The sequence below is a fragment of the Neopsephotus bourkii genome, unplaced genomic scaffold, assembly GCF_033783945.1.
Source record: "Neopsephotus bourkii isolate Nb327-2 ecotype Australia unplaced genomic scaffold, CSIRO-AGI_Nbou_v1 NB_1749, whole genome shotgun sequence".
NCBI lineage: Eukaryota > Metazoa > Chordata > Aves > Psittaciformes > Psittacidae > Neopsephotus > Neopsephotus bourkii.
In genome coordinates this window covers 3,859,479-3,875,381 of record NW_026902223.1, presented here as the reverse complement: position 1 = coordinate 3,875,381, position 15,903 = coordinate 3,859,479, and the positions used below count along the sequence as shown (strand labels likewise).

Sequence of the window (15,903 nt, the reverse complement as noted above, 5' to 3'; positions counted from 1 at the left end):
TGAGATGGGACCAAAACAATGCAGGAATCAGAGCTTTCATATCCAGGTGACCAGTCTTAAGTTGTAGATCAACTTCTGATCCACCGTTACAGCAGCTGTCCAGTCTAATGTGGTTCAGGAGTTTTCCTTCCCAGTTCTGATAAGGAATACATGGAACAGTGAGTCATTTCACACTATTTCCTTTAGACTTCTGCTTAATAACACCAAGTCACCTTCAGATTCTGGTCACTGTGTGCCGAACCCAGACTCCAGCTTGTTTTTCCTACCTTCTTGAAGTACCTTAAAGCACGTGATTGAGTTGTGTCGTGAAGGTGTTTTCTGTAACTTGATACTGCTTTTGCGTAAGTAGTGTGAAAGGGATGGGCTCATTGACCTTTTTCAAAAGACAGGTGGCAAAATACTGATGTTGAATCTAATTTGAGAAGTGAGACTGGTAAGTATATGTGCATCATTTTAATGCATGCAAGTAATAGTAACAGTAACTAGCTTAATTTTATAGCATTCAGTTTACAAAGAAGATTCAAAGAAAATACGGAGCTGACTTCATTTGCATCCATGGGGAACCTTCTATGAACTGTATGCTCCAGGAATGGATCACTGCAGATATGCAAGTCTGTAATGTGTGTCTGCCGCTTTGTAACAGTCTCTGATTAAACAGAAGTGAACCACTGTTTCTGTCTATTTTTTTTTTCTCCTCTTGCAAACCTTTCCAAAGTATTATTGCAACAAATGTTAGATCATCCAAAGTGTGTGTAAGTATAAAATCTACCTTCTCTCCTGCTGTGGTTTGAATAACTTAGTACTATATGTCATTGTCTATAAACTGCAAAAACTCATTGACATGAGCTTTATCTTAAAGTGTTTTATAGCCAGAGACAGTAAATGCATTCTGACTTCTCAGCCTGTTACTTCCATTTGCTGCTGGTCTGCTGTCCTTCGGCTGAACTGTCTATGCAGAAAATTTGACTATTTAAGTTGTAAGAGTCAGGGAATATGAAGGAAAAGTATCTAAAAGTGTTTTTATAAAACTTGATAGTGTGCTGTTACGTGGTCTGTTCTAAACTCATTTGGAATGATAGGCTGGCAAGATGAGGTGGCCTTGAAGTTGAGTGTGTGTGTGTAACTTCTGCCTACAGGATGAACAGACTGCTAGGCTGGTTGGTCTCACTTAGCTACCACTGTTCACTCACAGGTTAATTTCTAAGAGGTGGTGGAAGCTAAACCCATTATTTTACTGCTGCACCACCTGGAACAATTTGTGGTGTTTTGAATATATTTAATGAGGAGCAAGTAGAGGACCCTTTAGGGAAGACTGCTTTGCATGAGCTCTTCACTGGAGTTTGACCTCTGGCCCTTTTGGCTCTGTGGAAATTTGGGTATTTGAAAAACAGGAGAATTGCTTTGTCCTAAAAGCTGCCTGGAGTAAGGGGAGTTGTGTGTTTCTGGCTGAAGTACTCCCAGGTTTCACTTACCAGACCTGGGGAGTTTGAGTATGACTGGGTAAAGAGTAAGAAGAACGGGTTTCTACTGTCTGCCCTGTTAAGTCCCAGCAGCTTGTTTTGCACCATGGAAGCCTGAGTGCTACTCTGTATGTTTATGCTTTTTCTCTTAATCTTACTTGTTTTCTGCAGGGCACAGGGGGAGGATCTTCACCTGATGAGGTGAAGCATTTGGATCTAAGTGTTTAGCTTGTAAGAGGGTAGAAATGGGTATATTTGCAAAGCAAGATCCCTACTTACACCTCAAAAGGAAAGACTGGAGAGTTGACAGTGGTGTGGGCTGCAGGGCAAAGGCTAGTTACAGTATTGAATCGGGTGTCTGAGGGCAGAAAACAAGTTGCAAGATGAACCCTCTTGGCCAAGCTCTGCAAGGGTTTGCTTTGTTGTGGAGTCTCCCACATGGAAGGTAAGGGGAAGAGACTGGTATGGCCTGGCCAGCAGTGGCAAACTTTGTGCTTCGTGAGGCCAAAGTGTGAATGTTTTGCCTAGATAGAATAATCTTTGGGTTGATCCTGTTTGTTCTGAATTTGCAGTGGCTTGCAGTCCTGCCTACAGTTTCTTGCTGTGCCCCAGATCTTGGCTGAAGTTGGAAAAACCAAATCATACCTTGCTCCTGTTAGAACTGCATCTTCAGGTAGGGTAATTTAAGCTCACATAGAAAGAGTAATTCTTTATAAAGAATATTTATTGGAGTAAAACTTAAGCCACATGGCAGGTTTTCAGGAAATTTTAGTCACAATATTGGCAACAGTGTAAAACTCCAGAAAGAGTCAGCACCTTTATTATGAGAAGCTTAATGGAACATGATGGTTGCAGACACAGTGCTCACAAAAACTCTTTTGCATTTTTCACATTATTAAATCAGGCCAGATAATATTTTCAAGCATAGCTCTGTTTGCAGTTAGATTTGGTCCTGTACTGTGTATACACTTAAATATTAAGTGCAGGAGTTGTTTGGTCTACGAAATCATAACAGTGCTTAGATACAATCTTTGTTTGCCGTGATTGTTTCACTGCTGGAATGTGTCTACACCTCTCTCCAGATACAGGTATGGTTTGTAATATTTACATGGAAAAGCAGTGTAACAGTGATGCAAAATTTTAGACTTGTCATGTGTGCAGAGTTGGCTTAAAAATTGCTTACTTACCCTCTGTGTTCCTGTAGTGGCAATTGATAGATTTCATACATGGTACATGTTACTGAGCAAAGTATGTTGCTTTTGGGGACTCCAGAACCATCAAAGTCTTTTGTTTCAAGATGTATTTTTACTAGTAGGTTTCAGATGTCTTTAGGTATTTGGTCATAATTGTAGTAATCAGGTGTGATTGCTTTGCTACCTGGTATTCAGCCAGTGCAGCCCACTTGGTTTAAATGTGACAACAGACAGAGCTGTATATTCCAGCGGTGTAGTAGGCACCATAAACATACTAAATACTTTGTGCTCTGCTGACGACTGCATTGTCTTCAACCTCAATATTGAAAGCAACAAGACCCTTAAATGAAAAGCCTAAATAGAAGGTCACATTTTCATTTCCAGGGGGCACTGAATCACGATGGAGCGGCAAGATAGAAAGCTCCTTCACATGACCACGTATAAATAAATTTCGGTCCTTGGTCCAGCCAGAAACTCTTTTGAGAATGTCACGGATCTTGGCAATGTTCCATACAGTTCCATGGAGCCATTTCATTCTCTTCTCATCTAAAGACCCACTAATTAATTTATCAATTTTATTTTTGTGCACAATCTTAGCTAAGCCATAACCCTTTCCCAGAAAAAAGGGGGTGTAGATTCTTTTTTTCCTGGTAGGAACATCCTTCATCTTAATGTCGTATAAGCGTTTCAGGGTTTGAAGGGCTGAGTTTAGAATTTCATCTTTGTCTGGGTTAGGCTCTTTGTCTAAGGCCTCATCTGGCCAGTACAACAAGGTGAGCAGAAAATGGGCACTTGCTGGAAAGGGTCTTTTTCCCTTAAAGAATCTTGCACTGAGGTCACGAAGGGTTTGTGCTGAAAGAAGTTTGGCTGATCCTGGTGCTAAGCATGATAACGTGATGTGGCACAAAATGTAATTGATCAGGTCGTTGTCCTCCAGCCTGTCCCGAAGTATATTTTCGGTATAGAAACTAAGGATGTTTTCTAGCTTTTCAGCTGACCTGGCCTCTTTCTTATCTGTTAAGAATGACAGGATATTGGTGACATTACCTCCACCGCTTTTATAAATACTCATGCGTCTCATCAGCTGGGTCTCGAGGGCACTGTTGCTGCCCTCCATAAGTGATGTTGAAATGAAGAACTTGGCATATACCTCAGCCTGCCTTTTTAGCCATTTTCTGGGGTTATAAATTTGTTCTTCCTTTTCATCTCTTCCATCCTCCTCGTCCTTCTCTTGGTTTTTATCTGTTTGGAAATAACTTAGGTCTTCTGAAATCCATTCCAGAGAGTTGTACAGGTTCTGGCGTAAGCCTTTTAAGCGGGAGTGAAGCTTTGCCCACGTTTTTTCAATGTCTTTAGGAATGTAATCTGTGATCAGGTATTTCACAAGCTCCGAGTATTCCCCCTGTGGATCTCTGTGAAATACATCAAGTGTGGACAGGAATTTAAGAAGGCGGCATCCAACTTCTACTTCTCCAAAATAGCCAGCGTTGTTCATGCTGTCGTGTTCTGCTTTTGCAGCCTGTTGTGCAGCCCTGAAGCATTTCATAGCTTTAAGAGCAATTTCTATCTTTTGAATGATGCTTTGGGGAGTGTCGTCGTGTGTCATTTTGTCCACAGTGAAATTAAACCATTTCCTGTAGACTTGACCTTCTGTATCTAAAATATAGGAATCATTTGGCATACGAGTTTTTGCAACCCCTGCCCAGCGTTCTGCATCTTCAAACTTTTCATTGTTGTAATGTAGTCTGGCAAGCTGCTGGGCAAAAAAGGGATCTTTTCCAAGGAGTTCATAGGCAGCTTTCAAAATAGCTATTGCTTTTTCACAGTCCTCAGCTTTACAGACATGTTCAATGAACGGGGAGAACAGAGTGTCAGTAGCATCACCCCTGCTTCTTTTATCACGTCGAATAAACAGATCTCTGATGAACTTTATGAATTCATCTCGTCCAAATCTGTTTTCAAAGAGTGGCTTTTCCTGAAGAAGAGTCATTGCAAGTTGACTCTGAGGTTCATTCCCTGAAAGCTGATACAGAATTTCTTTTGCAACCAGACAGTGTATTATCCGAACAGATGAAATATAGGTGGTGCTTTCCCTTAGCTCGATAAAAATCATTCTTACCTGTTCACTCAAGTGACTTTTAAAATCGTGTGCTCTTAATTTCCTCTCTGCATATGCTCCCAGTCCCAGAAAAGCCTCACAGTGTGACAGTGAAATATATGAATTAGGTACATAAAAATTAAGCAAAGCCACATAGCGCATCAGGTGCGTATCACGAGAAGAACGGTCTATGTCTTGCAGTATGTGCCCTACAAAGTCTCTCACGTATGTTTCATTGAACTCCTCGCACATCAGGACAAATGTAAGTATGAATTCAGGCTTGACGTCTTTCTGCTTCAGTTTTTCAAGTTTGGTTCTGAACAGACTTTTCTCTGAGTCTGTCAGCTTGTGAGTGACAGCAACTGTGTCCAGTGGAGAAGCCTTGCAAAGCCTTTCGGGATCATTGGATCGTCTGCAGCACATGAGGATGAAGTAAGGTCTGGGGGAAATAATCTTCCTAGTCGTTGTTACAGCATCCATTAATTCATTCCTTAGTTCTTCTAGATACTCTTCTTCATAATCTTCAATCAGGAGAAGCACAGGAAGACAATGACTGATGTCTTTTTCTTCATAGTCTCTGAATACAAGTGCATGCTCGCAGACAGTTGCAGGTGAATATGAGGTTTTGATAACAGCACATCTTAAGTCCTTTCTTCTTTTCCACAGAACTTGCCGTGCTATTGTGCTTCCACCACTTCCAGGGTGGTGAAATACCTTCAGTTTAGGCACCGAACAGTTGAGTCCGCTTCCTCGTAAAATGTCATCCAGCAGTTTGCTGGCATCTTTGCACGCTTCACGTTCAATGATTTCCCCACAGCGCCTTTTGTCAGCAAGCCAGAAGTTTTCCCAGATGATTTTTCTTCCTTTGTAAAAGTTTTGTTCTATTTCTTGTATTTCTTTTTCAGTCAAAAGATCTAATTTGATATCATCACATTGGTCAACACAAAGGATTTCTAGGGAAAAGAGTTTCTCTTCTTCCAGCAAGGGAAGAGTGCATAGCCCTCTAGTAGAAACTGGCAGGTGTCTGGGTTGTGCTGTTGAAGGCAGCATTGCTTGAATGGTGGCATCCACGTGACTTAGCTTCATGCCCACAATGCTGCATTGTTCCAGTGTCTCAATGCTGCAGGATGCCTGAGCTAGATTAGCCCACTTCCCATAATTTTCTTTGGACTCTGCAATGCAAACAATGTACTCTGTGCCATTCATCTCCGTGTAGAATTCCTGAAAAGTATCCACAAGTGGTTTCTGCACTGGTGATAGCAATAGGAAGAGCACAATGAAAGACCGCTTCGGCAGGATCTCGTCACAGATACGAGTAATGGCTTTCTTCAGGTATTTTTTCCTTGTTCTAATCCATGTATTTTCATCACAAGGTTTTTCATCCCCGAGGAAGTCGCTGCGCCCGTTGCAGAATACCCAGCTGGTCTGGTCAAACAGGCACAGATGTTTCTGAGCAGCAGGGTTGCCAGTCTTGCTTTCTTTGGAAAAGTCCTGTAAAAAATAAGACCTTGTTGCGTGGTGTTCCTTGTACTTGCTGTACAGCCCTGACACGTTGGAATGTTCGTCAAAGTCAAAGACGCAGAAGATGTTCAAGCGCATTAAGAAGTTGATATAGGTCAGATTATCCTTTTCGCATCTGTTTGTGACAAGGATGTACCGCAGGGAATCATCCATGTAGCTTTTGCCATCATTCAGTAGAATGGCTAACTTCCTTCCTAAATTTTGAGGTACTTCTGTATGTACTTCTGTGCTGGAGAGCTCAGCTTTTTCTCTTTGAGCATCCCTGTCTTGTATACCCTGAATAAAAGTAGCAAGATTGTTGGGTTTTACTGGTTCAGACTTGGCTCCCAGCCTCTGATAGATAGCTTTCTCTTTTGTCAGAGTCACCTTCTGGCTCTCTTCATTGTATTTTGGCAAGTATACTTCAAAAAAGCTGTTCTTTACTAAACTGGCTGTGGGTTCAATGTCAACCTCCACCACAAATCTTTGGTCCTGAGAGTCTTTCGAAATCACTTCAACAAAAACAGGTGCATGAATACATTTCCTTGCAATTTCTTGTTTGCTTTCTTGAAAACACTTTTCTATATGATCTAATGCATCAACGTAGCATTCCTGCTCTTTGACCTTTACACCAACAATCTGCCCGTGTTTGTAGCCCTTGTCCTCAATGCTGTCCATGATGCCAAAATGGATGGTGCCGTTTGTTCGAATGTTCATGCAGGCTGAAGCAAATCGTATTACTTCACAGGCAAACTTTGATTGAAGTTGATTTTTGTTCAGTTCTGCAGCAATGGCAAAAGATTTGTATTCGTGGCACGGAGTGATCAGATCACTGACTCCTGATTCTGGAGCAAGAACTCTGTCTTTCACATATTTGAAATTGGTATCCTGACTTTTAAATGGTCGACAGTTGCTGAGCTCTAAAAAGTCATCATCACCATGTTTAAGCTGGGAGTGCCTTCTCCTTTGCTTCTTGCTAGAAGCAGCAGCTATGTGGTCTCCGCTGGGTTTATCCTGAGCAGGGGCATCTGTGGAGCTTACCGGCTCTGTCTGCACTTCAGTTCTGTTGGGTGCTTTGCTGCTGGAGTTCTTGCCTTGCTGTGCTTTTTCCTGGGGCTGCAGAAGTTCATTCCTCTTGCGGATTAGCATGTGGATTTGGCCTGCCTTCATACCTATGTCTTTGAGGAAAGAGTCATTCAGTACCATTAGTGCTGGGCCTGTCACTTCTTCCGCATGTAGTTTTTCTATGTACTCTTTCTTGATTCCAGTAGATTCCAGCCAACATCGGACGTGGTTCTCGTCCCATTCGCTCACAGGTAATGTTCTGTAATCTAGAAGTTAGAGTTGTGTATTAGTAATGCAAGCTAAAAGCGGGTCAACACACGTCACAGGCAGCATGATTTTTGCAAGACCAGCCATATTGAATGCAAGATTCTTTTCTTCCTGCCAGTCACAGTGAAAGACTTTGTCTTCTCAGGTATGTCAGTTCTGATGACTAAAACCAACTTAACATTAACTAAAGGCAGTCTTGGGCAGTGGTGCAAGACTAATAAATCAGTGAAGTGGGAAACCATGAGGAGGACTTGGAAGTGATCCTCAAAGGGAGTCATGGGAATAACCCAGAATGTTGGTTTTTTTTGAAGGGAATGATGGGATAAGGTTATCAGAACTGACAGGAATGAGTTCTTGAGACTTTTGGGGTAGGTCATTTACCCACTTGAGTCTGTTTTTATGAAGATACTGATCCGTTTCCCCACTAGAGATGATAAACCCTTAAAATGCAGATGCTAAAAAGCAGACTGCTACATATGAAGTAGACATTTTTCAAGAGCATCACATACCCATTGCCTTTGAGGGAGGTCCTGCTGTTAGCGAACAGAACCCTAGAGGGGAAGGAAAAACAACCTGTGTTCAGATTTACAGTTAACATTCCTGTGTTAAAGCTGATGTTACTTGCTCTTTTTTCCCAACCACCCCCCTCCCCCCCCAGCTCTGATGCTCACTGAATTTACCAATAAGCAGTTTAGATTGCTGCCCAACCACACAAGATTTTACTTTTTAGTAGGATCTCCTTGCCTGATACATGACATCCTCTGCCTTGCTCAGGCTCTGGTTATAGGGATACAGAGCTGGACCGTACTGCAGGAGGGACCATGTTACATTCGCCTTCAGCATCACACCAGGAGTGTCTGATTGACGTAGTCAGCAGTAGCCATCCCTGAGCTATGGACTAGGTAACAAGGGTCACGGTGAAAAGTGTGGTGGTGGTTTCTCTTACTGCAGTGAAAGCTCACCTCTGTGCAGGCTCAGTAGCTGGCTATAGAACAGCCAGTTCCATCCTTACAGCTTGTGGTGCGAGAGTGCCACTCACTGACTGACTTAAGGTGCAGGAAGAGCAGTGACCAGCACAGCCAGTGTAAAAGTTGTGTGGCTCTGTGTAAGCTCCTTACAAGGTCAAAGTACAGAAGTTGTAACTGAGAGAATGCAGTGAGCAGGCGCTGGCCAGGGCCTCTTGGCAAGAGGTGAGTTCAGCGGGAGGTGGTGGGAGATGTGGGGTCCAGGAGAATGGGGGGTGCTACAGAAAACTGGAGCAAGTGTGTATTTACAGTGCTGACCCAGTGCTTACAGGGTAGACGGCTTGTGGGCTGACTGTGGCACCAGCATAGCCAAAGGCTTTGGTTTCAGCAAGTGGCTTTCAGGGAGCCTGCTATGGGGCTGCTCTGATGTGCTGGAGGCGTCAGTGGCACTCTCTGAGGTAAGGTAAACAAGAAGGGCAGGAAACGGAGTCCTGGCTCCTGTTGCAGCCTTCGCCGTGAAACTGAACAAGGAACATCCCTGCAGTAGTGGCCTTCTGGGGCTGTGCTCGCAGTGATGGGGCTTGTGAAGAATCCCCCCTCCCAGCGCTTGTCTTCTGCCAGCTCCTGCTATGACAGCGGATGCTGGGGTGGTGCTTTGTGGGAAAACGAAACTGGTGGGGAAACAGAAACTGGGGGGGGGAGGGGGGGGAATGCGCCCATGGCTTCTGCTCCCACATGGTTGTAAGAGCAGCTTGGGGAGGGGTGGTGTCCCTGCAGCCTGCATGCACTCCAGTGGGGCCAGGCTCTGTGGCTGGGCAGAGATGGAGCCATGGATGTGTGGGGACAGTGGTGTCCACATGGCCCAGCAACCACCCAAGCAGCTCGGGCAGTCCCATTGCCTACTGCTAAGCAGTGCTTTTCCAGAGGGGACGGAGCCGGAGGTGCTGGGGGGGCGTGTGGTGCCGGGGAGGTGGCTTTGTGGGGAGATCCTTGCCTTTCTGAGGCTTGCTGCCAGGCTGAGAATAACCCATCACCCCCCTCACCTCCCCATGAAGCAGGACCCAGGGCTTACCTTGCTGAGCCTGCAGGTAGCAGGACTGTCTCCAGTGCTCTGGACTGCCCCTGCCTGCAGGGAAATTGTTCCAGAGGAGGCGAGGGAGGGAGGAAAGATGCTCCAACCTGCTTCAGTGCACCGTAGGAAAAGGAGTCTGAGCCCTGTGGCTGGCTGCAGTGCTCTGTGGGTCTGGAATAGTGCTGCTGCTACCTGGCAGTAGATAGGGGAGCAGCTTTATAGGAACATTCTTGTTCCACTGCCAGGTCTCCACTCCTCAGCAGTGCTGTGGCTGGGTGGTGCTGCCTTCTTCACTCATCCTTGCCCCCAGCCTGGGTTCCTGTGCTGGGAAGGGTGCGGTTGGTTTGGATTGGTTGGTCAGGCACATCCAACCCCTCGCTGCGCTATCAGCAGCACACAGGCAGGAATAGATCGGCAGAGCTGGTGACACAGGCTCAGAGGCTTTAGCTTTCCTGTAAATCACGTGGTCATTTAGCACCGCTGTTTCACAACATGCTGGTATTTGATCAGAGTGCATCCCTGCTCCTGGTCACAGAGGGGCATTGTTCTGGTGCATTCATCTGGTCTGGTTGCCTGCCTCGGGCCTGTCAACAAGGAAATGAGGATCCTGGCCCTGCAGGGTCAGTGCTCCCAGAACAAGAATGTAGGGGTGTGCGTGTGTCTGTCCATACCTGGGTGCCCATGTCCAGATGTGCATCTGTGCCTGTGTGTCTCGTGTGTCCATCCCTCCGTCTTTGTTTATACATGTCTGTGTCTGCCCCCGTCCATCTGTCAGTCTGTCCATCCATCTCTCTGTCCCTCTGTCTGCTCTCCATCTGCGTATCAGCCTGTCCATTTGTCTCTCTCTGCCCGTTCCTCCATCTCTCCATCCTTCTGCCTGTCATTCACTTGTCTCTCTGTCACTGTGTTCATCCTTTTCTCTGTCCATCCACCCATCTGTCCATACTTGTGTCACTCTGTCCATCCTTCTGTCAGCCTGGCCATTTGTCTGTGGGCCCGTCAGTCCATCTGTCCATTCATCCATTTTTCTGTCTGTCCTCGCTGTTGGTTTGTCCATCAGTCTGTCCATTCGTCTGCCTGTCCATCTTTCCGTCCATTTATCCATCTCTCTGTCCATCAGTCAGTTTGCCTTTTCATCCATCTGTTGGTCTGCCTGTCCATCCATCTTGCTGTGTGTCCTTCTCTGTGTTGGTTTGTCTGTCAGTCTGGCCATTTGTCCATCGGTCTTTGTCTTTCTGTGGTTTGTCTGTCCATCAGTCCTGTCCATCCTTCCATCTGTCAGTCGGTCTCTTTGGCCCTTCTCTTGGTTGGTTTGTCTGTCAGTCTATTTGTCCATCTGTCTTTCTGTCCTTCTATGTCCATCTGTCTTTCCAGCCGTCCTTCCATCTGTCCATTGGTTTGTCCATTCATGTGTCTGTCTGTCCTCCGCCCATCTGTTTGTTCATCCATCTGTCCATCTCTCCATCTGTCCCATCTGTCTGTCCATCCTTCCATCCATCTTTTTGCCTGTCAGTCCATCTCTCCATCTGTCTGTCCCTCTGTCTACTGGTTCATCAGTTCATCTGTATGTCCAGTATCTGTCATTCTGTCTGTATGTCCTTCTGTTGGTCCATCCATGTTTTCATTCCTGTCCATTGTCTTTGCCCTCTTGTCTATCCATCTGTATGTCCTTTGTCCATCTTTGTGCTTTCATCTGTTTGTCCTTCTATCTCTCCGTCCCTCCATCCTGTCCACTGTCTGTCCATCGTCCTCCCTGTCAGTCTGTCCGTCTGTATGTCAATTTGTCTGTCAGCCCATCTGTCTGTCCTTCTGTTAGTCCATGTGTCTGTCTATCTGTCTGTCCAACAGATAGCCAGAGAGATGGCCAGACAATGGTCAGACAGATGGACAGACAACTGGACAAACAGAATGACGGAAGGACAGACAGACGGAGACAGATATACAAATGGATGGACTGACGGACAGACTGACAGAGAGGACAAAGATGGAGAGAACAGAGGGATAGGGGAGAGAGCTGGACAAACAGACTGGCAGATGGACACAGAATGACAGGCAGACAGATGGACTGGACTGACGGATGGACAGACTGAAGGCCACCCACAGAGGGATGGACAGGACAGGCAGACAGATGGGTTGAGAGATCAACAGTCAGTCAGTCCGTCTGCCCTTTAGTCTGCTTGTCCCTCTCTTTTTCCCACCACCTGTCATTCTGTCTCTCTCCATCTGTTCATCAGTTTATTGCCTGACCATTGTCCCTCCATCCCTCCTTCTGTCCGTTGTCTGTTTTGGTCCATGTGTTGTCTCTGTGTCTCTGTCCATTTGTCCCTGTGTGTGTGTGTGTGGTTTCCTGCAGCAGCCCGTTCTGGAACAGGACATGGTGGCTGCAAGCCCTGCACAGCAGTGGCACATTCTTACCTCCTTCCTCTGTGGCTCTGTCCAGGCCTGGTTCCAAAGCTGTGCTGGCCGCACGTGCACCAGTGGCTCATTGCCATGGGCACACCCCAGCGCTGACAGCAGCAGGACTGTTGTCCAACCTGAGTACAAGTCTTTATTTAGTAGGCTTACAAAAGAGCTTTACACGAGGAGTACAAAAATATGAAATAGGCTTTGACTCTTCCTAGGTAAAACTACCATTGGTTTGCTTCAAACTTAGGCAATTCACACCATTGGCATCTTGGACATTGTAAAATGAGGAAAGAAAACTTCCCATAAAGTAGCTGTACGTACCCAGTCATACTGTCCATATGTACAGTACATACAGTACTGTCGATTATTGATAAGTTTAAGACACAATGGCTCTGTCATACAGATTCCCACTTTGTAATTTATCCTTTAATGAATTCCACTGAAAGATGCAGTATCGCTTTCCTCTTCCAGTTATAACATGATTAAGTAATCAACAGATTAAGACTGATTTGGCATGCTTTGTACTTGTACCACTTGGATCCAATACCACTTTGTAATAAAAATTAAATAAATATAAATATGTTAAATAAATATCTTGTAAAAGAACACCCCACTTCCATTAGAATTCAGCATTTCTTCCTCCTTTGCACACGATCAATGTTTTGTCACAGCTTTTGGGCCAGTGAAAAGAAATACTGCATCTTTAAACCCAGAGGCTTGATGTAATCTGCAACCTGCAAGCAAGAAATGGGGTGTGTGTGTGGGTATGTGGGTGAGTGAGTTCTTTTACAGCTTTATCACACCCATTAAAACCAGGGCCTCTCCTTGTCTCCTATTTAGCTCCTTTTTCCCCAGGACTCATCTTACCTCTGGCTCTGGTGCTCCTGCTTCACAGGCCCAGGACACTCGCTGTAGGTAAACCATGGTTAGCCACCGTAAGCAGCTCACAGCTGGCAGCAGTGTATGCTCTAATGTCACTGCCTAGATCTGATACTGTGATTTAAGTCAAGTTCAAGCTGTTCTGTAAATACTGGTTGATAATTAAACAATGGGGCTTATTTTCAAAGGTAAACCTTTAACGGCTTTCTAAAGTCAGTATGTTTTAGAACTTCATCCTTTCTGCTCAGCTATAAGGGACTTTCCAGGTTAGTACTGATAAAGCAGAAATTGTACTCTCTCTACTGGTTTTGGATAATCATAAACCCCTTTCTGATCACTGTGGTGTGCCTAATGTGTAACTTGGCAGTAGTGCAATGGCAGGTTCTGGCGATTTGCTACAACTAGAAGGCTCCTTTTGCAGATCCCAGTCCCTAGCAATGCTATGATTTCAATCACTGTATTTGATTCTTCGCAGTAAAACACATCAGTTATAATATCACAACAGTACAGGGATATTGGGTGATGGGTATATCCAGCTTTTGCTCTCCATTTCTACCATCTTGAGAATAACTCCATCACCAGGGTTCATTGCTTTTCTGAAGTTACCACTTGCTCCCTGGGCTCCCACCATCTCCTGGTCCAGCGCAGGCAGAGGTACAAGGCACTTTTTGGAAGCTTGGTTTCTTCAAAGAGAGAATTCAGCTCTTTGGTCCCTCTTTTCCCTGCTGAAGGTAGGCCTGTGTCACAGCCCTGTGCTTGGAATGTTGGTCCTAGAGAAGGAAATTCCATCCCCCTCGTCTCAAACAGTGTCTCCCGCAAGGCTCAGCTCCGCAGAGTCCTCATCATAGTAATGCTGAAAGAGTCTTTCGTGGCAGCAGATGTGCATAGCGTGGTAGGTGTGTAGGAGCAGCTGAGGGAAACGAGCTGTAAAGTAACATACAAAGTCATCTGGAATGGAGCCCAGGGTCTCTTGCACTTCAGGAGGCAGTTCTCTGTAATGGTGCTTCTGTATAGGAAAAAGAACAGGGAAATGCTCAATCAGAGAGGGTCTGTTCACAGATCCTCTTTAAACAAAGCTGTCTTCCATGGACAAAGTAACCGCCTGCTAGCTGGCTGTAAAGGAGCTCAGTTCCTCAATCAAGGTAAGACAAGCAGACTGACAGGAAATGGAGGCAGAAGTGTAGTGTGCATGTTGCTTAGGGAACAAAGTTCTTTACCTTATTCCTCATCGCCCTCAGAAGATCCCGCACGGAGCCTCCTTTGTAGGATCTGAATTTTCGAAGATCTGCAAGAGAAATGACAGGATTTCTGCTTGTGCTTTGGTGCAGTTTTAGTTGCTGGCTTCAAGTCAGGTCTGTCTGCTCACAGTCATGTGCACACCTGGATGTGTTTTGACACATAAACACATACTTTATCGTCAGCGAAGTGCTACTTCAGATTAAAGGGTCATTACCTGTCTGAAGAGGGACAGTGATGTGCTCTCTCCAGTCCAGTTTCACCACCTCTCTTCCACCTCTTTCCAGCTGCTTGACTATAGGCCCATCTAAAGTTTCTTTCTCTATCCGGTCACTAACATCCTAGAAGAGACATTCAGGTTAGTTTTTGTTTTATTTCCAGCTTTTCCCAAACAATTTTAAATTGTTCTGATAATGGGGTTATGATTCTACTTCATGGTAACATGTAATGTTATGCTTGAGACTGGGACACAAAAGTTTCTGGGATGATGCTACTAAAGCATCACAGAGTAGAACATCTTTAGGCATCTTTATGACTGAAAAGATGGAAAAGCTCAAAACAAACCTGAAAAAACTGGAGCTGCTTTTCTAGACTCCAAAAGAAGGGGTGTTTCAGCACACAGCTGGCAGACGGACGTTTCTGAGGGTCCATGCTTATCATCTGCTCTATTAAATCACGAGCGACTATGTCTTCTGCAAGGAAAAGGGTGACAACAGGCTGTAGGGAAATGTTCTGTACTTTAGAAAAGTATGCTCTCTACTCCCTGAGCACTAGCGCCACTAACTCAAGCACTGCCTGCATACATGTGCTGTGCAGCCAACAATGTCAGTGTGATTATGACAATCAAAGTTCAGCTCTTTCTTACCCTTAAAATGCATTAAATAACTGTACAGTAAAGCTCACAGGGTTCCAGACTGTGTACCCTAGAGGTGCTGTGGAGTATGAACTTTAAGAGCTTTACTTGAAGCGTACATTAGCTGCACAACTTTCAGTACTGCCAAATCTGGGAATCACTGTGGGCGTAGCTCTGTCCTTTCTGATGGCATTGAAGCACCCAGGGGAAGTTCACTAAAGCAGCAGTGCTTTACGGTTACCGAGCTTTTCTTACCATGTCTCCCTGCATTTAAAGACTCCAGGCTGTATGCACCCAGCAGAATGTTGGCTTGCCGCTGCAGAGATTTGCCAAAGGGATGGCTGCCTTCAGATATCACATAATAAAAGACACAGCCAGCTGAAAAGATGTCCACGGTATATGTCTGCAAATAAACAACCTTTAATAGCAATAATACATTGTTTTCCCCCTGAAGACTTTGATCATTGATCATTTTGCATCTAAGAGCAGAAGAAAACTTTCCAGAATGACATATTCAGCTGCAAGCCAGCATGAATGCCCAGATGTCAAGTACTGTGTGTATAAAGTCTGAATGCAACCATGTGCCACCCGTTGGTTGTGCTGCCTTCTCCCAGGGTACCTCTTAGAAAGATGGACACTTACAGGGTTCTCCTTGCAGTCTTCACTCAGCATCTCTGGGGCAATCCACCCTTCGGTGCCTGGCACACCCGACCGGCGGCTGAAGCTGTGCCTGCCCACTGCCAGCTTCTTGCAGAGGCCAAAGTCTGAGATCATGGCTTTGACTTTCCCATGGGCATTAGGCATCGAGATGAGGATGTTATGGGGCTTCAGGTCCCTGTGGACTATTACAAACACCATTTACCCACTCCAGGCAAACCCAACAACATTTGTAAATTTTTGATGTGTTTG

The 15,903-nt window shown here is 45.1% G+C and overlaps 2 protein-coding genes and 1 long non-coding RNA gene across 4 annotated transcripts in view; 1 reads left to right on the top strand and 2 right to left on the bottom strand.

Moving 5' to 3' along the window:
• Positions 1-1,954: 1,954 nt before the first annotated feature.
• On the bottom strand, positions 1,955-8,096 carry LOC133225143 (sterile alpha motif domain-containing protein 9-like). Its single transcript, XM_061377264.1, has 2 exons — positions 8,093-8,096; positions 1,955-7,582 (listed from the first exon to the last, which is right to left on the bottom strand). The coding sequence occupies exons 1-2, from the start codon at positions 8,094-8,096 to the stop codon at positions 2,928-2,930; spliced, it is 4,659 nt and encodes a 1,552-aa protein (XP_061233248.1). The 3' UTR covers positions 1,955-2,927.
• A 5,250-nt stretch (positions 8,097-13,346) lies between these two features.
• ERN1 (endoplasmic reticulum to nucleus signaling 1) overlaps positions 13,347-15,903 on the bottom strand; it is a 32,377-nt gene continuing 29,820 nt past the window's right edge. For both annotated transcript variants that reach the window (XM_061377073.1, XM_061377074.1), the window contains 6 exons: positions 15,637-15,836; positions 15,250-15,397; positions 14,706-14,833; positions 14,359-14,482; positions 14,123-14,190; positions 13,347-13,911 (listed from right to left, as the gene is read on the bottom strand). In XM_061377073.1, coding sequence (XP_061233057.1) covers positions 13,705-13,911; positions 14,123-14,190; positions 14,359-14,482; positions 14,706-14,833; positions 15,250-15,397; positions 15,637-15,836 — 875 coding nt within the window. In that variant the 3' untranslated portion in view covers positions 13,347-13,704. The remainder of the gene's footprint in view (positions 13,912-14,122; positions 14,191-14,358; positions 14,483-14,705; positions 14,834-15,249; positions 15,398-15,636; positions 15,837-15,903) is intronic.
• On the top strand, positions 13,918-14,484 carry LOC133225070 (uncharacterized). The gene is made up of 2 exons (XR_009729015.1): positions 13,918-14,257; positions 14,429-14,484. It is a non-coding gene; the product is annotated as an uncharacterized LOC133225070 (long non-coding RNA).